Below are 22,868 nucleotides of genomic sequence, written 5' to 3' on the forward strand. Positions count from 1 at the left end.
ATTTTACAGTAAATAGCCCCTCAACCACTGCCTGCGGCTGACCAGAAAGTCAGTCAGTTAACAAAATCATCTTCGCTGAAAGCTACGCTTCAACCTAACTATGCCTTCATGGGAAAACCCCACAGAGTGGGACTTGGTTACAAAGACAATCAACAGCCAATAAGCACTTCAGCAAGAATCGAATAACCAATGCCTGTCAGGAATCGCAATGATGTCATACATTGATTTTCGTGAGGTCGTCTACTGTAAATAATGTATCTAATAGCTGTAGCTATACACTGTATTATTTCACGCATTTCCCATGGAGAACAGCTTTATCTAAATGCTGATAGCATACTGTAGAGGGTGGCAGTCCTCTGCCAGCCTGCTTGCTGTCGACCAGCGCGCTAGGCTAACTTTGTTGTGCTACTTAGCTTGTTAGGACGCTAACATTAGCTAGTCATTTGGCTAATCAGAGGTTATTACGGGAGAAATCTAACGCCAGCTTGTTTTTAGAGGCCTGTATCTAATTGAGTTGGGCATTTGAAATGACAGTCATCTGCTGCTTTTAACTGAACTGACTCGTATCAAAGGTAAGGTGTCCATGTCGTTAGCACAGAACGTAAATGACTGTTTGGTGCATTGTAGCTGACGGTACGTTAGCTACTTCCCTCTCTTAAAGGGCCTTTGACAGCTTTTGCCTGGTGATGACACACCGCTGCTTTGGTTGTCAGGGAAAATGTTAATGAAAACGAGTCCTGATATTGCTGTCAGTGACGCCGACTCTAGAATAAGCAAAATTGTTATCAAGTTTGCGGTTGTCACTTCAAAGAACACGCTAAATAGATGTATGAGCAGGTCAGCGTTAGCTTGTGTCAGGTTGAAATTACTTTCAATTTTCTACCTGTGCTGCTTCTCAGCCCTGTATGGCGTAAGCCATAACGGCGTTGTGTTAATGTTAATATGCTGTTACGCAGATCTTACAATATTTATTGAAACTAACTGTATAACAGCAGAGATAATATTGTACGTATCATACTTGACACAAATGACGGATGTGGTATGATGTGCTCTAGACTGTGTCGGGTAGTTTATCATCGTATCTGAAGTGTCATCAGGGGAAATCCACTTGCCTGGTATGTGAGTCTTGCTCTGGGTGTCAACGGTCTGCTTATCGTCTATTTTTAGAATATTCAAATTGGTACTTATGAGTAATATCACATGATGTCCTGCGAAAAGCTGGGGTACTGCACAGGGATGACTGGGCACTAGACAGGGAGTATACACAGCTGAGACCACGATGAGTTAAGTTATTAGATTTCTCACAACAAACCAAAACGAGCAAATAGGATCTGAAATCTGTTAGTTAAAGACTAGTAATCATCAAATTAAGATTTGAAGTTTCCTTTTATATTTGAATTTATTTTTGTGTATCTTTACGAGGAAGTCACCATCGATCATTATTCAGAAAATATTTCCCTTCATCTTAATGCAATGAAGGCATTTTCACAACTGTTTGATCAGTTAGTTGTTTCTTATTTCCCATTTTATGGTTCATCATCAGCAATCTATGTACAACTTATTAATCTAGATTTCTCCACTTGTTGATGGACTGCTTTTAGATAAAAGGAGCTTTCAACTAATGTGAAAGCCACTTTGTTTCAGGCTGTGCTTAAGAATGAGATGCCCGGTACGAACTGAAATAGTGTGTGTACTGTATTACTTTCAGAGTTATAGCGTGCGACATTTTGCCTGGTGCATTGTTTTATCCATTGTTGCACTTTTGCTTCTATTTAAACTGTTGTGGTATAGAAATGCTTGATTTTCCATACCACAGAATAATTAGTGCTGTTGGTACTTATTTGTGCAGTGACTTTTTTAACATTTAGCATTTACATTGCAGAAGGGTTATTAGTAGTGTTTAATGTTAGCCAACAATCTGACTTGACCTCCTTGTCCGGACTGTTGTTCAGAGGGTGTTCTCAAAGTGTAACTGTGAATTTCTGAATGATGCTCTGACCATTCAGATCTTCTGAATATTTATAGTTAAACAGTTAGCTGGCCAATGCGTACGACCCATGTTTGTAAGTCTGCGTGGGTTCTGGGCTGCTAGCATACCTAACATACCAATAGATGAACTACAAGCTAGTAGTTGAAAACTCTGCATGTATAAGATGTGAGATTTTGCAAAATACTGTGTTTTAATTATCAAATAAAATATTTTAAATAGGCATCCAGTCGTAATTTCAAATGTATGTCTCATTTTTGCTTTGTTGCCTTTTCCTGCAGACGGAAACTCAAGCTTGCCTTGATGTTGGAACTCCTGTCTAGCATGCAGCCATGAGCTCTGCCCTGTGGAGCCAGGAGAAGCCCAGTGGGGGCTTCAGGGATGACTGGCGCTTCTACATGGTCATAAAGGAGTGTACGACAGAGAAACCTCCTCAGAAGACCGTGAGGATCCCCCGTGGCAGTCTCGGTCAGGCCTGCCAGGAGCGCAACAGCTTGGGACGAACACTGCCGCCATGCAAGGGCAAGAAAAGTCTCCGCATCCTGGACCAGACCAACGTGGTGCTGAGCCTGGACGAGCGGGACGTCATGGAGCTGGATGAGAAGCTGGCTGAGCTGCTGTTCCCCATTACCAACTGTGAGGAGCGATATGCCCTGCTCTGCAACAAGCCACGGCTGGAGCGTGTGCGTGATATTGACTGTGGTTCGAAAGTGCGCGTCCATCTGCGCTCAGGAGATGAACCTCTTCCTGGTGTGGTTCGCTTCAAGGGCTCGCTGCTCCCTGACAGAGCTCTCTCTGGAATCTGGTTTGGAGTAGAGCTGCTGGTGAGAACTCTTGTTTCTTTTGGGTTTGGGTTGGGAGAGAGTAACATGGTTGTTTTGTGTTTCCTTTGTGATCATTGTGCGTGTGAGGTCTGCTGTCTTCAGTGCAAAGTAAAACCTTGATCTGTATCATCTCAGATTATTTAGAAATGAAAAACTGAGTTTAAAGATTGATTCAAATTACTCCTGTAATAACATGACAAACAACAGCTCAAGAACAACATGTAACAAGTACAGAATCAAAAGCAAATTAAAAGCAAACACTGCTGACTCTGAACACATTTTTATATCATTAATGGTAAATGGACTGCATTTATTTGTTCTTCTTATAGTCTGACTGACCACTTAAAGTGCTTTACAACACAAGTCAGCATTCACCCATTCACACACACATTCATACATTGATGTCAGAAGCCACCATTCAAAGTGCCACATGGTCATCAGCGGAAAAAAATGCAATGAACACCATCAATCTACAATACCTGCAAAAAGTATTCACCCCCTTGGAAGTTTTTCTCTTTTATTGCTTTTATAAATTGAACCATAGTCAATATAAATTGGCTTTTTTGACAGAAAATTTCAAAATGTCGAAGTGAAAATAGATTTCTACAAAGCAATGTGAATTGATTAAAAACAATGTAATAAATATTCACCCCCTTCAAGTCAGTATTTAGTAGATGCACCTTGGGCAGGAAGTACAGCGCTGAGTCTGTGTGGACAGGTCTCAATAAGGCTTGCACATCTGGACATTGCAGTTTTATTCCATTCTTCTTTGCAAAACTGCTCAAGGGATCAGGAGTGAATATTTTTTATTGGTACTGTATCTATCCAAATCCTCCCTGAACACAAATGTAATATTCCTGCGGGTTTCCTGTGTGTTTCATCAGCTTCCGCTTTATGAAAGGAGTAAATGTAACACTTTTGGAAGCAACAAAATGGAAACGGGGAACATGGAAACAAGTTTTCGCTGAATATTTTCTAGCAATTTTGTGATGGTATGAACTTGAAGCACAAGCCAGGGCTGCCAAGCCACAATGAAATATTAAATATTATCATTTTCTATGAGAATGCCAAATCTTGTGTATCATATATATGTTGTGACTTGTGGAGAACACATGATTATATTATTTTCCTTGTTATATTCCTCAAGTGTAAAGTTTATGCTCAGTTTCTGCCCTCAACAGTAAATCTGGTTATTTGATGTCATGGCATTCATTCTGTACTGTATGTACAGAACAGTAAATAACAAAATACAAAGGACTGTTCATTGCAACACAATGTTGATTTTATTCTAGCTCTGGTCTTCTTGAGTGGGCTGATGGAGCTCAAGCATTCAGACTGTAGCTCTATATAAAGGCCTCAAAGTTTGCACATATGCTTCAGATAACATTCTGATTGTATAGTCTTTACTAAATGCTGTGTTCCTTTTGCTGATATATGTCAGCAATAATAGTAATTTAGCACTTGTTCATATCTAAACTTGTATGTGAAAAAAGAAGCAAAATATGTTAGATTGTGGTTTGTGAGAGCATCCGGTATCTGTCCTTGACATTTTTTAATGTATTTATCATTGCAGCAAGTCCAGTCATATTCTTGCTGCTGTACCGTATTTTTCGGACTATAAGTTGCTCCGGAGTATAAGCCGCACCAGCCAAAAAATGCATAATGAAGAAGAAAAAAACATATATAAGTCGCACTGGACTATAAGTCGCATTTTTGGGGGGAAATTTATTTTATAAAATCAGAGATCAAGAACAGACATTACATCTTGAACGGTAAATTATAGTAATAACAATAGATTAGAGAACAACGGGCTGAATGGGTGTCTGGTATGTTAATGTAACACATCAACAGATATTCAGATAACTATAACATAAACAACATAAGTTTACCAAACCCTGTTCCTCTAGCTGTGGTCATCTAGCTTTTAGCCCGCGATTAGCTTTTTTGGTTTTCTTCATTGCAGTTAGAGTATCCTCCGCTTTTCGCCAGTCCCTCACAAGTTTCTCGCTAACTACAAACTTTCTTTCAGCTGCTCCATTACCGTTTTTGGCTGCATATTTCACTACTTACAGCTTGTAATCTGCAGAGTATGATTTTCTTTTTGGGGCATTTGTGTTCAGTCTTTCTCAGTTGTCTTTATAAGTTTATGTTTAAATTTAAATTTTTTGGTGGTACAGGAGCGTAGCAGATACTGGCACACCAGCCTAGAGCGCCCCCTCGCGACTGTCAGTGTGAAAATGTGAAATTACCGTATATATTTTATTATATAAGTCGCACCTGAGTATAAGTCGCAGGACCAGCCAAACCATGAAAAAAAGTGCAACTTATAGTCCGAAAAATACGGTAATTCATTATTTGCACTCACAACTCTATGATGTTGACTTCCCTTTACTGATGCATGCAGAGCAAGCAGCCTCCTACCTGCCCTAGTTGTTGTGACAATAAGTTGCTCATCCCACTTGCTCTCATTCTGTCCTGCTCTCTATGCTCGTGTCATTATCTCTCCCTTCCTTCTGCCTCCCAGGAGGATGGCCGAGGCCAGGGCTTCACGGAGGGTTCTTATCAGGGCCGCCAACTATTCCGCTGTGAGGATGAGTGCGGTGTGTTTGTAGCCCTGGACAAACTTGAGCTCTGGGAGGACGATGATGATGAGCCCTTGGGAAAGCTGGAGGTGGACCACGACAGTCTGCTAGAAGATGATCAGGACTTCCCACCACTGGAGATCAACTCCAGGGTCCTGGTGCAGACCAGGGAAGGACCAGAGAGAGGCACTATCATTTTTTGTGACCTGCTGCCAGGCAATGAGAGCCTGGGCTTCTATGTTGGGGTTGATATGGTAAGTAAGACTTTCTCTAAATAGATAGAGTACATGTAGACAGGTGCATGAAATGACTTAGTTGCTGATATATATATATATGTATAGAGAGAGAGAGAGAGAGAGAGACTAGACTTAGCATGCTGATAAAATAATCAGCAAGTCAGTTAATAAATAATAATAATAATAATAATAATAAATAATAGACAAATGCTCTCAATCTAGGACTCCTGCTGCTGTCAATCACTTAGCAATTAAAGGAAGATCTAAGGCATTTTTTCCTTGACTTATGACTTGTTTTCCTCAAAGGAAAAGTTCAGAATTTTGTGAATTACAATTACCCGCTCTCCTGCAGAGAGTTGGGAGAGAAGATTGATATCGTTTTATTATTCGTTTTCTGCATAACAGCTCCTCTTAAGCTCATTGATTAACACCTTGTGTGTGTAAGCCATACAGAAATCTCGAGGGAGTAACTGACAAATTGCTTGTTCCGTGGAAGTTATGTGATGGCCTGTTTAACAGGAATGGGGAACAAACTAACTGAAAAATGTGAAAAAAAATTTCCCAAAATGTCAGACTTTTACTTTAAATGTAGTTCATTACTGGTCCTGTCATTTATGGCACGTCTTTCAGCAAACCGTTTTATTTACACATTTAAGTTAAACAATGTAACTTTGTATAGTTTGAACATCTTAAATTTATGTCATGGAATGATCCTGACTGGCTCAACATACTATGGTTGGATTAAGAGTATGTCCACAATAAGCTGGCTCTATTTGTAAACACATTTTTCCCCGTTTTAGCCGTCTGTCCAAACTAAAACGGAGCGTTTACAAAGCAGGCTCCAGAATATATAAATATTAAAATCCTGGATTGTTGTTTCAGAGTGTATGGTGTGAATAGAGCTTTTTCAAAACAACGATGTAAGACAGCCTGTTAGAGTCAGGAGCTTTGTAACAACCCAAGTCCAGAAAATAACTAGTTGCCTCAAACTTTGTCTGTGTTTGCTCAAACTCATACAATACCAGTACAGCCCAATACACAGTGGGGCTGTTGACTGAAATATTACAGTTACTTGGGAATGACTGCTGGGTAACATGTAATGTAAATGCTGAAAGCACAACGAGAGATGTCATGTAGGAAGAGAAACTTACTCCCATATTGTAAAATCTGTATCCTCTCATTCTTCAATAGGGTTCAATTTAACACCTGGTCAGTGTGACATTTACATTCAGCCAGATAGCTCTTTATAATGTAGTGAGATAACATTTCAGTCATGACCAAATCGCCTTGCCTCAGTAGAGGGTGTCAGCATGCAAAAAAGTTCCACATTTCAGCTGTAAGACAGAGAGTCATATCACCAGAATTAATGCCTCGGCTTCTCTGTCATGACTTGCCTGTGTTTTTCTTCTTATTTTTCATGACTGATCTTCCGTATGTTGAGGGAACATGTCTTGTTGCCTGGAATCACAGTAGCTGGTATCTATGGCTACTGTTGTCAGGCGGGAGTTGTATTGTAGTCATAGAGAGAATGAAACACATAACTGAGGCATTTGACTGCTGATCGTTAGCAGCACCAACAGCAGCAGCAGCAGCAGCCCACTCAGTGCATCTGAGCCACCCACACAAAGGCAAGGCAGTCACGCGGGGAGTGAGGTAAAGACTTAGTGCTGTATGACCCAACAGCGTGGCAAGGGGCCAGCAAGCAGCTGAGTAGAGCCCACTGCTCTGCCTCACTCTCCATCCAGCCTCGCCCTGCCTTCTCCAGCTAGTGGCACTGGCCTCACGCTTATCTTACATTATCCTGCTGGAACCGAATCCTGGACTCCAAACTAAAGAAGAAGAAGAATCTCATGGTTATGCTTACACAGAAAGTAGAGCACTCAGGTGGAAGGATCTGTTGCTGAGGCGGACAAGATGAGGATTCAGAGGATACAGAGAATGAAGCTTAAGCATCATTTTTAGTGAAAAGACAACAGATCTCATTAGTCATCAGGAAGACACTGGGGAAGACGCACGTGTGGCACCAGTTTGATCAGTTTTACTGAGATAAAGAACACCTGGGAGGGTTATATGGTTCTCATGTCTCTAACTCTTTCAGGACAATCCTATTGGGGACTGGGATGGCGTGTTTGACGGGAAGTTGCTGTGTAATTTTGCCAGTTTGGAGCACACTCGACTTGTCCCCATCTGTGACGTAATGCCAGGTGAGTCACCTAGTTTTTTTGTGTTTTTTTGAAAACATTCAGTTGTGCTCTTGGGCCAGTTCTGAAGGCCTTCTCAGGGTTTGAGTTTGTATTCTGCCTGCAGCGGGAACAGAGAGCCTTTTGTGCACATGGCTCACTTGTTTTTCAAAGTCGAGTGACATACTCAGGCCCTTTGTTCTCCACACTGGCATATTGATTTGTTTATGTGTGCTACTGCTGCCTCTGTGATTATTCAGACTTGCATCTAGGAAATCTTGAAGATTGTCATTCTTTTTTTCAAATTTGTTACTTATCTTTGAAACCCTTCCTTTTGCACGTTCTAAACAAGCTACATTGAGTGTCACCAAATACTGCCACTTTAAAGTTTGTCCCTGGTGTGGCCTAGAAAAGCTATATGCAGTTAATATCTTACTGGAAACAAATCTGAAATGTTGCCCAACTAAACAATGTTCCTTACTTCAAAAATGAGTGAAGTTTAGAAAAAGTCAGGAACAAAGACGTCTGTCCGTATCAGTCCTTACCCCTGTCCCCAGTCCCCTGCTGTTGATGTGATTCACTGCCTGTAGGTATCGCTTTTTAAGAGAGGAGTGACTGCTGCAAATATTACAATTTGGCAAAATTGACAAAGATTTGTGGTAGCCTTGCATAAACTACTTAATACAGAGAGCATTTTTTTAGTGTGTTCAACAAAATTAGTTGTTATTGTGTTTGTTAATCTTGTGTTTGATAAACACAAACAGCTATGATAAATTGTAAATGACAGATGGTCACTGTAAATGTGCTGTGGAAGACATTAAGTGCTTGGTAGTTTAATATAGGCTGATAGGGGTGCTGTGCCTCTAATGTGGATGTATTTCTGGGCTGTGCAGAATATTCCATGCAGGACCAAAGGCTGCAAAAGCACAGTTTTGCCCCCAGAGGCACCAACAATGACAAGTCGTCCTCTGGCCAAAGCAAACCAAAGAGCAAAGGTACTGCACTGATGTTATGATACAAACCTAACTGATGTACCCCTGGCTTGGTGTGACGATGATTCTTAAAGGGGCGTTCCATTAAAATTGCCTGATTGTGACTGTAGAAATAGAAAAAAAATCAAACTATTTGACCTGATACTGGTTCACAAAACTCTAATGACCCTTTCTGAGACCATTTCTTTTTTTTTTTTTTCTTTCTTGTGAAACACCTCGGTCAAAATGAGTATGAGTCTCTTTTGGTGGAAAGTCCCTTTTAATAGATAATAACAGAAGGCATGATAAACTCCATGTTACGCAAAGTACATCTTGTTGCAGCTGCGTTGATTTGAAGTGAATAGAATGCCCTGATTTCTTTTTTTTTGTTTCTTTCATGGAGAAAATTGCTATTATTTACTTAATGTACTGGTCTGCTGTTGAAAAATAGGGCAAAAACATGCTCTCAGACACACACACACACTGCTTATCTCTGTGTGTTTTTTTTTTTTTTTCGTGTACTTGTGTTATTTACAGGATTAGGTCATCAGTGTGGAAGTAGAAGCAAGTCTGAATTTTACTATACTTTAAATGGCAGCTCTGTTGATCCCCCAGCCCAGTCCAAATCCAAAAGCACATGGTACATTGATGAAGGTAAAACATGGATCCTCAAGGGATGTCAACCATCTTACCAGCAAGCTACTGTTTACAACAAGCTACATACTGGTCTATTTCACAAAGACAGACTTTTATAGGTGCTGCATCATTTCAATTTACTAAAATCGACAGGAACAGGGGATCTTTTCCCATTCTATTAAAAGACATTTACACTCTGGCACTATGGGTTGCTCTAAAGAGAAATGTCCTCTAAAAGTAGCCATTGAAAAAGCTGTGTATGGGAACCTGTTTCTCTCAGTTGCTAAAAACTTGTAGCACAGAGTCTTTATTTTAATGGTCAAAGTAGGCTAGTAAAGTTGTTTTTTGTGTGTACCAGCACGGTGTGCAGGTTGTTAATAACCAGAAGAAAAAAAATTGAGATACTGCATATTATTTGTCCAGTAGTTGACTTAGTCAGTGAGTTTCCTAATATAATTTCAGCAAGAACTCAGAGCTGCAGTAGCAGTCAAATGTCTTCACCACGCTGGCTAATATAAGAAATACCACCAACACAACTGTGCTTTGACTGCCTGCTTCTCAAGCTGCGTAACACAAAATAGAAAACCCCAAAAAAACATAACATATACGCTGCATATTCACACACATCTTGAATGTGTATGAACACACATCTTGGATGCGTATGAATATGGAGTGACGAAAATGGTTATGATCGATCAAGGAAAAATGAGAAGTTGTGTGATCAGGCGTTTTTGTTTCACTTTTTTAACAAGTGGAAGAAATGGAGTTCCCATATTTGCTGTCTCGGTGTGTAGTGTATGTAGACTGTGTACTATAATTACTGAATTCTGGGACAAAATGTGCCCCCCTTAATTCTGCATTAGGAGGACAACTTAATCAGTTGTTATAACAGGCTTTAAGTAAGCGTATGCCCCAAATATGGTTTTCAGCAACAGTTAGTGGTTTGTTGTAGAAGCTTGCTATAAAGACCTTTCCATTAGTCTTGTCCTTCATCATCATTTCAGTGTGATTTTCCACTTGCATGGAGTAATTGGTGTTCCCCGAAGGCTTTTAATAATGCTCCGTGCCGCAAATGGCTCCTTAGCTGTTGTCTTCTAGCTTGTTTTGGCTGCAGATACAGTTGAAAGATTCACATTTCTGTATAATACTATCAACTGGTGAAAACATTATTAAAAGCCTTAATTTCTCATGTTAGGGCTGACCGATTCAGTCTTTCAGCACTTGTGTCAATTTCTTTTTTTTTTTTTTTTTTTTTTTTTTTTTTTAAATGTCTAAGTTGGGGACACAAGGTTTTTTTTTTGTTAAATTTTCTTTATCAGAGAGACATGGCACATGTCATCACCAACACATGTCAGTTGTGAGGAATTTGAGTTTTATATAAATCAAATAACATCTCCTGTAGTCAAGAGGATGGAGACAGATTGTAGCTGAGTGTGTTTTACATTTTTTTTAATCAAATCTGGAGACATCAGAAATAAACCAAAAATGAAAAGCAGAACATGTCATACACTAGCATACGCAAGCTGTGAAATTAGTTAATTAATAATAAAAAATAAAATGAACATTGTGAAATGATTGTGGTGCTGTCACCTGCCAAGGCAAAACAGAACACTTGAATGATTGCTATGATATTTTAATACTAATGTTGAAACGGCTGACGTTGTGTTTTCACAACTGCTTACTCATCCTGTAAATGCGTATTCATTTTCATCTTCCTCAGTGTCACTTTTTTGGGTTATTTTTCTTTGCGGTTATGGTGCTTTCATTTCTGTCACACAGAGGTCACCAGGCTAGACTCCAAACTCCTACGGTTCTCTCAGCAACAGAATAGTTTGGGAGTGTGGATATGCAAGCATCCAGGCAAATGCATCTCCATTCAAGAATTAACACGACTGTCCGATTGTTGAGTCAATACTCATGATCTTGCATCACTCTTTCTCACAGTTAGAATTCAGAGAGACAGCTACGAAGTTGTGATGATGGCACTGGTTTACAAAATCAGGCGCTTCTCATAGACGGTGAACACTGTCATCACTTTGTTGAGTCAGAATTCCCCGTCTGTTACATGATGATCTTGCAGTGTAGCATCTGTCCTAAATGACAATAGTGTCTGAAGTCTGAACTGTAAATAAAAAAAAAAACTGTAAACAGATTTTATATTATGTCTGTAATTTCACACATGAATTTAAACAGAATGGGAAGAGAAGCAGAAATGCACCTCTCTCACTGGAACCTGCTTACATTGTGATGACAAATGGGAGACAATCTCATTACCTCTGCTAACAGTGATGTGTAAAGTTCTTGCGACTGTTTCTAAGACTTAAGTTTCTAAGACCTAAGAACTTGCACAAAAAATCGAAAACCTTGTCAAAAAGTTATTTTTAGAGCAGCGCTGGATATTGAATCCCAGTGACGCCCCAAAATTTCCCCCCAAATCTTTCAAACTTTCAAACTTTGAACTTAATGCTGTGATTACCTAGGTAGAAATACTATTTAAGTTTCAAAATCTTGTTTTTGCTGACCTCTAGTAGTTTACATTGCAACAGACTTTCAACCAGAAGACTTAAATAAACAGGGATCTTCAGCATGGTATCAACATTACTCTTTAGAGACATCTGTACATTACTGAAGACAGCCCACATAATACTATGTTATCACTGTAAAATGGACGTTGAGTTTTGGTTTCTGGTTTCTCTCCTGCAGTTGGGGAGGACCCCGCAAAGTCACTTACTGACACACCCCCTGACTTCAATCAGGCCTCCCCACCCTCCAGAGCCCCACCCTCTGCCTCGTTGTCCAGTGACAACAAGTTCCACTCTCTGCCCTTCAGCCTGAACCGGAAGACTGGGCCCATTGACAGCATGAGTCATGGGCCCCTCTCCCTTTCTGTCCAGTCAGTGATGGGAGAGCAGCCCGAACCTACGTCACCTGCTGCCCCTCCCACACCACGGCCTCCCACCCCTCCCCGAGGACCGCCAGGTTTGGAGGTGGGCTCTCTGGTGGAGGTGAAGGAGAACCCCCCTCTGTGTGGAGTCATCCGCTGGGTGGGTCTGCCCCCTGGCCTTCTGGAGCCTTTGGCTGGCCTGGAACTGGTGAGACAACACTGCAATGTTATTCATTTCATGGTATTAGACTTTGTACTGCTAAATGTATCCTGTTGGTGAGAGCCAAACATTCTTTCAACTTGTTTTGATCATCCACATGTTGCACGTTGAGCTGGATAGTATAGTTATATTATCGTGTATTATATTATCATGCTGATTATGTTGCTCCCAGTAACGTATCATAACTGTAACGGGTAAAAACTTCTACACTGCAAACACTGATTCAACAATAAACGATTTTTGGCAAAAGAATGCTTTGGGAAATATTCATAGTTGCTATCTTGGTGAGATCTTAGCTGAGCATAAAGACACAGGGAGAAACAGCTAGCCTCACTGTGTGTGACGGTAACAAAGTCCACCTACTGGCTCCCTGAAAGAATATGTTAGATGTTAGTGTAATCCTGTTAAAAAACTCAAAGTGTAAATATGGCAAGTCACTGCCCCCAGCCAAGAAATAGTCCTGTTTCCTGAATTCTCTGCTGGTCGCCTGGCAACCTCACAGTGACAACAAGATGACAAGAAGTCTGTGCACCCTGCAAAAAAGCAAATAAACACATTTCCCCCATGTTTTAGTAAAGTATTCCTTTAAGCACAATGCCCATGTGCCGCTTTTAGTAGGTCTAATTAAAATACATGTTGGTAAAAAGAAAAAAAAAAAGATACCCGATCAAGCAGTGCTAAAAGTACAACCTAAGGTATTTTGAAAAGTCTTTTTATTCCACACACTTGCAGTGCCTAACAGAAATTGGATGACAGGAACTTGATCTTCTCTTGTAGGAGGAAGAGTGCCCTGGCTGCACTGACGGCACCTTCAAAGGTACACGGTACTTCACCTGTCCACCCAAAAAGGCTCTGTTTGTGAAGCTCAAGTGCTGCCGGCCTGACTCCCGCTTCCCGTCCCTGCATCACTCCTCCAACCCCATAGAGCGATGCAACTCCATCGGTGAGTTCATATGAGGAACAGGTATTAAAAGCACCAAATGTTTATCCCAAAAAGCTTTGTTTTTACAACTGTACTATGTTTATGCAGCATTTGGCGGTTACTTAAGTGAGGTAGTACATGAGAACACGCCGCCCCGCACAGAGAATGATGGTCTGGATGTCATGGTAGGAAAAAAGAAAGGCATCCAGGGCCACTACAACTCCTGCTATCTGGATTCTACTCTCTTCTGGTTAGTACTATGTTGTCTATCAGTAAAATGCTGTGTCAGTTACAGTTTATAGTTTTTTTAAACTAACATTTCTGGACTTACTTCGTTGATTGACTGTATGGTGCTTCCTCACATGGCAGTGCTGTGTTTGCCCAGAGGCAGAGGCTTATTAGTAAACTGTTTTGACTTTGCCCACTGGCTCTAACAGAAGGGTGTATTTCTGCTGTGAGCAGGCTGGTGGAGAGTGGATCTTTTGTTTCTGCCAACACTGCCAAAGTGCCATTGAACAAAGCAGTTAACCCAAACTACTTCAGCAAACTGCAGCAGATCCCGTGCTTTGAGTATTGACCAGTTTGGAGTTTTGAATTTTTTGCTTTAAATTTGACTAATTTCAGAAAATAGTAAAAATACATCATCAAGTGAGTTACTGTAGATTCAATGCAAAATTCAGCTTAAGGGCAATCCATAGAAAGTACTTTTACAACTATAAGTACACTATTACACCTATTCAGTAAAAACTAATGTAACTGAACAAACTGCATTATAGCCATCATATGAACATACAACATTAACATTGAGGATTATCTTTTTTTAATGTAGCCAATCACCCCAAAATCACAGTTAATTATCTATTATCCTGTCAAAATAAGGTAAAGGGTGCATGAATATTAACCTGAAGCCCTGGTTGTGTATTTTCCTCGCAGTCTATTCTCCTTCAGCTCTGTACTTGACACTGTTCTGCTGAGACCACGTTCAAAGACTGATGTGGAGTATTACAGGGAGACTCAAGAGCTGTTACGCACAGAGATAGTCAACCCCCTGCGCATGTAAGTTGGAATAGTATATTGCACGCATAGTCTGTTGTGGGTTTATGCTATTGTACTCATATTGTAGGTTTTTGTCTTTTGGCTCTGTGTTCTCATGACCTGTTTTAGGCATGTTTGCAGAAAAGAAAGCTAAGAGCTGCTCTAAAATCTGCTCTAGACTAAAATACCTAAGTTCCTGCAGGACTTTAAAATTGTGATTTATATTCAGATAAATGAAACACGTATGTGGTTTTGAATCTGGAATATTATTGGTTGCATTACTTACTTCACCACACCTAACATCTGATGCAGATTTCAGTAGTAGAGCTGATGTCATTAACCAGATGTGGTCATTCAGCTAGATTGTGATTTGCTCGTTCTCTGTACTCCAGTCATGGGTATGTTTGTGCCACTAAAGTGATGAAGTTAAGGAGGATCCTGGAGAAAGTAGAAGCTGCCTCTGGATTTACCTCTGAAGAAAAAGGTAGACGAAAGACACAAGTGGCTCTCATAAATTTGCATTGTGCACATAATCACGAATTTGACTGTATCATGATGATTGTTTCAACTTCTTTTTACTGGTAGTGTTTTATAGTTCAGCTTCCCCTTGAGGGGATTTACAGTGCCTGCACTGGTGGGCAGCATTTACACAGGAATGTTACCTTACATTTTATTTAAGCACATCTTTTACTGCAGATCCTGAAGAGTTCCTCAATATCCTTTTCCATCACATACTGAGGGTGGATCCATTGCTGAAACTAAGGTAAGGGCCTGTTGTTTTTTTGGAAAAAAAAATTCAAAATCTCTTTGGCTACAATAGTGCCCAAAGGCAATAAAGACACAAAAGCAAAAATTATTGTGATTACTGAAACAGTTTATTACATTGTGTTGAGATAGTTGAATCATGATAAAGTTATTACATTTCACACGCAAACCAACAATTGTGTTACGTGAGTTAATGGGCATCTTTGATTGTTGCTGCTCACTCTGCAAAAATAGTTTCAAATACATGACTGCTGAACCACAGAATATATCAGAGCTTGTCTAAATGTGCTCTGTGTAGATTTTAAAGTCGCGTAAAGTTTCAATTCTGCGGCAGTGCTTACACTGGAGAATGACTGACACACACTGTGGGCTTAATGGTTTAAGCTGTAGGTAAAAAAAAGTGCAGCATGCTGTTGTAGCACTCATGACGTGAAACTACCGCACCTATGTGGAACCATGCCGTGAACTCTAGAGAGCCAAACATGTTGTTGCCATTGTGAACATTTTTTTGCAGTTTCAAAGGAAGACAACGTGATTGCAATTTGCAGTACAGGTTCATCAAGGGTTCAAAGAAGAGGGAAAAAGTTTTAACGCAACAGATCCTTTTATAGCTGTAGAACATTAAATTGTCCATTTTTGCTAACTACTTCTGATCATTTCTTACCCTCTGGTGTGCATTAAATAGAGGCTATGAACTTGTTTAAATACAAATACATGAAATTATTGGTTACCTTATCGGTATTGGCTGGAAAAAAAATATGTTGTGCATCCCTGTAGAAAAGTCCTCACTATGTTTGAAAAAATACTTTTCAGAAAATGATATTGACCCTTTGCTAACAGATTTAATTAAGGGTACCCATGGTTTCTGACTGTGGTTCTGGGTTAGGGCAGGGTACAGGTAATTAGTGCATTAGTACATAAGGTACTTGTCATATAATTGTTAACTGGCCTCAAGTGTTAGAGTTACGTAAACATACAAAATCTTGTTTTTTTCAGGAAGCATTTGAGCAGCTCTGCTTTTAGTTACGATAAATATTTCTCATGGAAAGTGCTTTCAGCATCTGCACAAATTACAGTTGTTACCTTTATCCCCTGAGAAAGGAGGATGCGAAGAAAACTTAAAAATATAAATAAACAAAGAATTTGTTGTTGTTTTCCAGGTCAGCAGGACAGAAGGTCCAGGACTGTTACTTTTACCAGATCTTCATGGACAAGAAGGACAAGGTCGGAGTTCCCACCATCCAGCAGCTCTTGGAGTGGTCGTTCATTAACAGCGACCTAAAGTTTGCAGAGGTGAATTTTCAGCTTGAGTAAAGTTGAAAGACCGGTGATATTTGGGGCGGCTTTGAATTGCTTCATAGACGCTAATTTGCTACAGCCATTCTCAGCTCACAAATTGCCTCATCACATAAGTCGTTGAACCAAACCTGAGGAAATACACTCCAGTTGAAAATTTAGACACCACCCAAGATTTTTTCACCATTCGTGTTGCACAACAATTTTTTGATGATGTTGATCAAATTGGGGAAATTAGACTAGTGCATGCAATACAATGTCATAAGATCTTTGAGAAGTATCATAACAAAACTTAATGCTTCATGCTGCTGTAATCTCATATTCAGGTATATTCTGACAGGTTGCTTTATAAGTGTGAGTATCGATTACCATTCACAGTTTAACCCTTTTTTCCAACTAGAAACACACAACAACCCAGGTGAATGTAAATGTAGTGTGAGATATTTGGGTAGATTCAAATAATTTATAAACATTAGCATATTGTGAAATGTACTGTTCACTTTGGGATGCCTTTGGAGCCCTTAATTTATCTGAAAATATTGTTAGCATCTTCAGGGTGTCACATACTGCATAAATCTGCAGCATGTTCATTGTTGCTAACTGGAACTACATTTGTACCATTTACTTGGGTACATGCATGTCTTAGTTATGGTTCCCCTTCTAAATTACTCTTAATGTTAGAGACACTTTTGGGTTGTTTCAGTGTTGCCAAGCAGAACAAAATGCCTGAGACAGAAAGAGTTTTTATCTAATGTCCCCCATCATGGCCCATGCACTGTGCTAAGTTGTGACTGAGCGAGAAGAAGTCGTGAGAATGTTGGCTTATGCCCATGTTCTTTTAGCTTCCACTGCTGACCAGACACCTCATTTAAACAAAGAGTGTAGAACACATGTAGATCACACATAGTCACATCCCAAATATGAGACATTCTTGTTGCTGTTATGTTTAATTACACTATATAGTATAACCTTTCAAAGTTTGTCTGTATATCGCTGTTTACCTTTAAAGCATTGTTAAGGTCTTGTGATATGTTGGCACAGGTTTTCACTTTGTGAGCTTTGCTAATGTGTCCATGCTGTTTTGTTGGTGACTATAGAAATTTTCTCTTTCTCTGAACCCCAGGCTCCCTCCTGCCTTATCATCCAGATGCCCCGCTTTGGCAAAGACTTCAAAATGTTCAACAAAATTTTCCCCTCACTAGAGTTAGACATCACAGACCTTCTTGAAGACAGTGAGTTGTAGCTAATAATTTCTTCCAGTGTGTAAGTGTGATGTGCTCTTCACTGATCAAGGGGAGATTCAGAGCTGTGTGGCATTTGGTAATGAAATCCCACTGTGTTGTCACTGCTACTCAACTGAGATGAAGGAAGTCCTTTTTTCTCCTTGCTTTCAAACCAACTCTTTTAAAGAACTACACTTGTGTGCATTGTGTCAGCCAGAATAAAGGTATGTGTTTTCATTATCTAGCTCCAAGGGAATGTCGAATCTGCGGAGGCCTGGCTCTCTACGAGTGTCGAGACTGTTACGAGGACGGGGATATCACAGCTGGCAAGATTAAACAGTTCTGTGAAAAGTGCAATACACAGGTAAAGAACAGAGGGCGTTATTGCAGCAACAGTTCATCAAATAAGAAGTTTTAAAGTGTGAGTCCAGATTGTCCATTTGGTGGCGCCAAAACCAAAGGAATCATACCGTGTCAGTGCAGAAGTTATGCTGCAGATGAGTGGCTTCCACAGTAGATGTTAGCACATGGACTGTTCATTTCACTTGACAGAACTCTAGTGCATTTACTAAAATATCCATCTGGCAGTATGAATCTTTAAATGTACTTCAAAGTGTCAATTCTATACTTACCAGGGGAGATACCATGATCAAGAAGGTGGTTCACCCAGGGCAAGGCCGTTGTGCTCAGGTTGTGCTGGCCCCTGCCAATTCCCCAAATGTGGGAATCTCGACTGCGTAATTTCTGGTAGTGGAGGACTGCGTTCGCGCTCTCCTGATTCTTGATTTTCTGATCTGATCTCCTCATTTTGGGGACAGCCGTGGCCTAGAGGTTGGAGAAGCAGCTTGTGATCGAAGGGTTGCCAGTTCGATTCCCCCACTGGACGAACAGGAAAAATTTGGGTGTGGTGAAGTGATTAATGAGAAAATGCTCCTCCCCTCCATTGAGGGGTGGCCTTGAGCCTTTGATGTGCCCTTTAGCAAGGCACTTAACCCCCAGCTTGCTCCCCGGGCACGTGACAGTGGCAACCCATTGCTCCTGTGTTCATGTATCATGTATCACTGCATGTAATTTGCTGTGTGTTGCATGTGTGTTCAGCTAAGGATGGGCTAAATGCAGAGGACAAAATCAGTGCGTGTGTGTAAAAATATATATACTGCCAATAAAGCTGCTTCTTCTTCTATTTTTTTAAGTCTATACATTACATGGAACAAGTTGAACATGTTTATTTCACCCTCAACAGGCCATAGTAACGAAGAGTCTTTGTGATGGTGTGTACTTGCTTGTACTAATTTAGGTTCACCTCCATCCGAGGAGAAAGACCCATCGGCACGGCAAACTGTCCGTTCCCAAGGAGCTGCAAGACGGTACGGGGCGGCAGGGCAGTTTTCCCCGCCAGAGGATGGAGCTGTTTGCCGTGCTGTGCATTGAAACCAGTCACTACGTAGCCTTTGTCAAGTACGGCAGCGCAGATTCTGCCTGGCTCTTCTTCGACAGCATGGCTGACCGTGATGGTAGGTGTCATGGCCTTTGGGTGCTGTGCTTGTTATGACATCAAACTGATCCTTGAAAAGATGTTGCAATGTACAGGAAATAGTTTCTGAAGCTCTGTTGAGAGATTTCTACAGGGCTTAGTGGACACAGATGGTATTATGGGGCCTCAGAAATCCAGTGAAGAATGCACTGTATTAATTAATGACTACACAGAAAACATTCATTTTGAACCAAAGTTTGTCATATTGTAAGACTCCTTCCTATGATGTCAAACATCACTTATTGGTCACTGCCATGACCAATAAGTACTGCTGTATTTATTTCCAATGTGACCTGAGCAAAACTGCGAACAGGGCTGCAACTATGGATTGTTTTCATGAATTAATTTTCAGATTAATTAATTTTGCAATTAACTGTTTAGTTGAAAAGTGTAATGTCTGAATAAAGTGTCAAAAAAATCTCACATTAATCAACAAAAGAAAAAAGCACAGTGTTGGACCTTCTTCCTTAAAAAGAATGATGCCATTAGTCAGTCATCACTGGAGTTTCTTAATATGTTTTGTGGATCAATTTATTGATTAATGTAATGTCATTTTTATTTCATTTCATTGAGGACAAAAAAGTGAGCAGTTATTTCTAAAACATAATGAGTGCTGGACAAGTTTGTGTTCATATCTGCCTTTGGCTACTTCTGGGGCACTGTTTGATTCAGTATCAAATTATTAAGGCGTGTAGTATTCCAAGCACCAGTCCTAAGTTGTGAATAAGATGTGACTCTGGCTCAGATCTCACAAATTATCATAATGTTTGTAATGATTGTGCATGTGGCTTTGCAGGAGGACAGAATGGTTTCAACATCCCCCAGGTGTCCCCCTGTCCAGAGGTGGAGGCCTACCTGAAAATGACCCCAGAGGAGCTGCACACCCTGGATCCTAAGAGCATCCAGGGCCAGGCCAGACGCCTGCTGTGTGATGCCTACATGTGCATGTACCAGAGTCCGACCATGAGCCTGTACAAGTAGAATCCTCTTCCTAACCGACAGCCCCTCCACCCCTCAGCCACACCACCTCCCCCTCTCCCAGGGCAGTAGATTCCCAGAAAGACCAAAAATAAAAAATAAACTGAAAGAAGAAAGGCTGCCTGCCAGCAGGGGTGCTGTCCAGAGTTAACCCTCTCCACCCCACCTCTCTTTAACGCCTGCCCGTCTCTGGAGGTTGGAGAGATGGAGGACAGGCCAAGAAGCCTATTTGCACTGTGCATTAGTTGAAGTGTTGTGTTCTTCATGTAGTTCTATGTAGCTTCCCTATGTTTCACAGCTGAGTGTTGGTTGTGGATGATGACGCAAAGGTAGGCCTTATGAAGGTTCACTCCCTGTTCAGGGAGGAAGGGAGGGATGGGTGATGGGCAGCACTGCATGTCGCGGTGGACAAAGCGTGGAACAAAAACAACACAAGCTAGTGGGAGGACTTTGGCCACCTCATTTACCTTAAGAAAAGAGGAGTCCTGCTATTCTTAATCACTGTAAAAGACGGGAGCTTTTCATAATGCCACATTAAGGAAGCAATGCAGTGCCCAAATCCTCATCCAACCTGTGTGTGCCGTTTTAAAAACTTGTGTAAAATCTCTTCGTAGCATAGATTTCTCAAGGTAGTACATCAACAGTATACTTGTAGATGTCAACCTACTGTGCAGTTGCATTAAGAGTATTCTGCTCTTTGTGAACACTTTGCATATTTCCCCATCATGCTGTGTAAATGTCTTTTACAGTATATGTTTTGCAGAAACAGATGTAGCCATTGTAAAAGTCTCACAATTTACTGCATACTTTCTCAACCAATGCTGCACTTTTGCTCTACCCTCAAGTGGACCTATCAGGAAACATTTAGCTTTTGCCCCCCCCCCCCCCATTGGAAGTCACAGTGAGTGCTAATTTGTTGGTTTGGAGACATCAGAGTTTTGCGTTACAGAATACAAATTTGCTTCCCTGTAGCTGTAAAGAATGCTCTGCATTGCTAATGCAGAGTAGATGCCAGATAAACGCATAAAGGGAGACTTGTACAATGGCTCCTGTTGTAAGGCTGGATGGTGGAGCACTCCATGCATTCATAGGGTCAATGAGGTGAAATACTGGAAATGTGTGGCTGTTTTCTTTAAAGTAAGAGAGTTGGATGTGAAGAAATTCACATGCTGGGTTTTTAAAGTCTAATCTTATTTTATGTTTACAAAGCCTTTTCTCTGTCCATCATGGCAAACACTGTCTCTCACCACCTTCCATGAAGATGCGACATGCCATGTTTCCAGCCATGCACCAGATAACAAAATAATTGTGATCAAATATTATTATTTATTATACTCTAATGATATTACAAACTCATATGTCATCCCTTTGTTACAAAAATGAAATAGGACAGAAGATACAGGGTTGGGCAGTCCTCTCTCACTGTATACTGAAGTGAGTTCTTGCAGTTTACGCTGTCTCATAGCAACTACTGAATGTTAATAGTGACTCGTTGAACAGTGTAGAGTGAAAGGATGGTTAATACATAAGGAACAATGCTGGTAACCTTTGGGCACCATATATACGTACTTAAAGAGAAAACAATTAAAAGACCCTTCAGTCTATCATGTTCCAGTTTTAAAGACCTAAAGGAAACCAATCATACCAGTGATCAACATAACATAATGTATAACGAAATATTGAACAAAATCAACAAACTGCACACGTTGGCATCAGCATTATATATGTTTCCTAAATCACAACCTAATCATGGATTTAGTTGTGAGTATAAAATCAGTGTGTAAGGATATTTTATAAATTAGGTTCCAGCTGACAACTTCCATCTTGCTCTGTGGTCGTTTCCACTGTCCCAGGGATCCTGACAGGAGACCTTCCTGTGTGAACTTTTTTCTGCACTGTTGAAGCTTGTCACTGACTCGAGCCTTGTTCTCTGTGAGGGAAGTCTCAGTGCGGAGGATGGGATTTTGATTTTTTTTTTTTTTCTTTTTCTGTTGCATCTGTACAGTGTAGACATATGTAACAGGTGGGAAATTAATGTCATTGATGTTCCTGTTAATGTTAACAAAATAAAGCCCCTTTTTGAAGGCCACACTGCATGTTCTGAGTGGTGTCATGGCAGATCCTGCATGCTTTGTGAGGCCAGAGTACGTAACCATCAAGGCCCGAGGACATACTTTTGCAGATTCTTTTTGTTGTTTTTTTCAGGAAGTGGTACGCTGTTAAGGGAAATCAACATCACTTTTTCACTAATTTTAGCGTAGGTAGCATATATTACTGGATGATTTTGCATGTTCTGTGAGTGATGTAGCACAAAGTGGATTATTAATAGGTGGATACAAGTCCCAAAGAGAGAGAAAAAGTGCTCATTGTAATTTCTACAATATATGCAAGCACTATATTGCTTTAACAAACACACTAGTAAGTATGCAGCACATTAAAGGAAAGAGTACTCTACAGTGTGTCAGTACCAGTGGTGGTGGATTTTGATATACTTTCATACTTTTAACTACGTTAATTTGACAGTACTAGTTATTTTTACATCATAAACATATCTATCCTTTTTTTAAATTCTTATAAAATACTATAAATATAAAT

The 22,868-nt window shown here is 40.4% G+C and overlaps 1 protein-coding gene and 1 pseudogene across 4 annotated transcripts; both read left to right on the top strand.

Moving 5' to 3' along the window:
- Positions 1-40: 40 nt before the first annotated feature.
- cylda (cylindromatosis (turban tumor syndrome), a) lies at positions 41-22,362 on the top strand. 4 transcript variants are annotated; one of them, XM_046415206.1, is made up of 17 exons: positions 41-572; positions 2,269-2,811; positions 5,336-5,647; positions 7,728-7,833; positions 8,703-8,804; positions 9,318-9,434; positions 12,120-12,508; positions 13,298-13,463; positions 13,551-13,692; positions 14,376-14,498; positions 14,870-14,961; positions 15,174-15,240; positions 16,403-16,535; positions 17,662-17,770; positions 18,007-18,125; positions 19,059-19,275; positions 20,092-22,362. In XM_046415206.1, the coding sequence occupies exons 2-17, from the start codon at positions 2,320-2,322 to the stop codon at positions 20,274-20,276; spliced, it is 2,871 nt and encodes a 956-aa protein (XP_046271162.1). In that variant the 5' UTR covers positions 41-572; positions 2,269-2,319; the 3' UTR covers positions 20,277-22,362. The 4 variants fall into 4 exon arrangements, with proteins under 4 accessions (XP_046271162.1, XP_046271334.1, XP_046271421.1 ...); XM_046415292.1 differs by lacking the exon at positions 41-572 and adding an exon at positions 595-1,115; XM_046415378.1 differs by lacking the exon at positions 9,318-9,434 and having other exon boundaries at positions 42-572.
- Positions 18,386-18,540, top strand: LOC124064585 (annotated as a pseudogene).
- Positions 22,363-22,868: the final 506 nt, after the last annotated feature.

Source organism: Scatophagus argus, chromosome 1 (assembly GCF_020382885.2).
Source record: "Scatophagus argus isolate fScaArg1 chromosome 1, fScaArg1.pri, whole genome shotgun sequence".
Taxonomy (NCBI): Eukaryota; Metazoa; Chordata; class Actinopteri; family Scatophagidae; genus Scatophagus; species Scatophagus argus.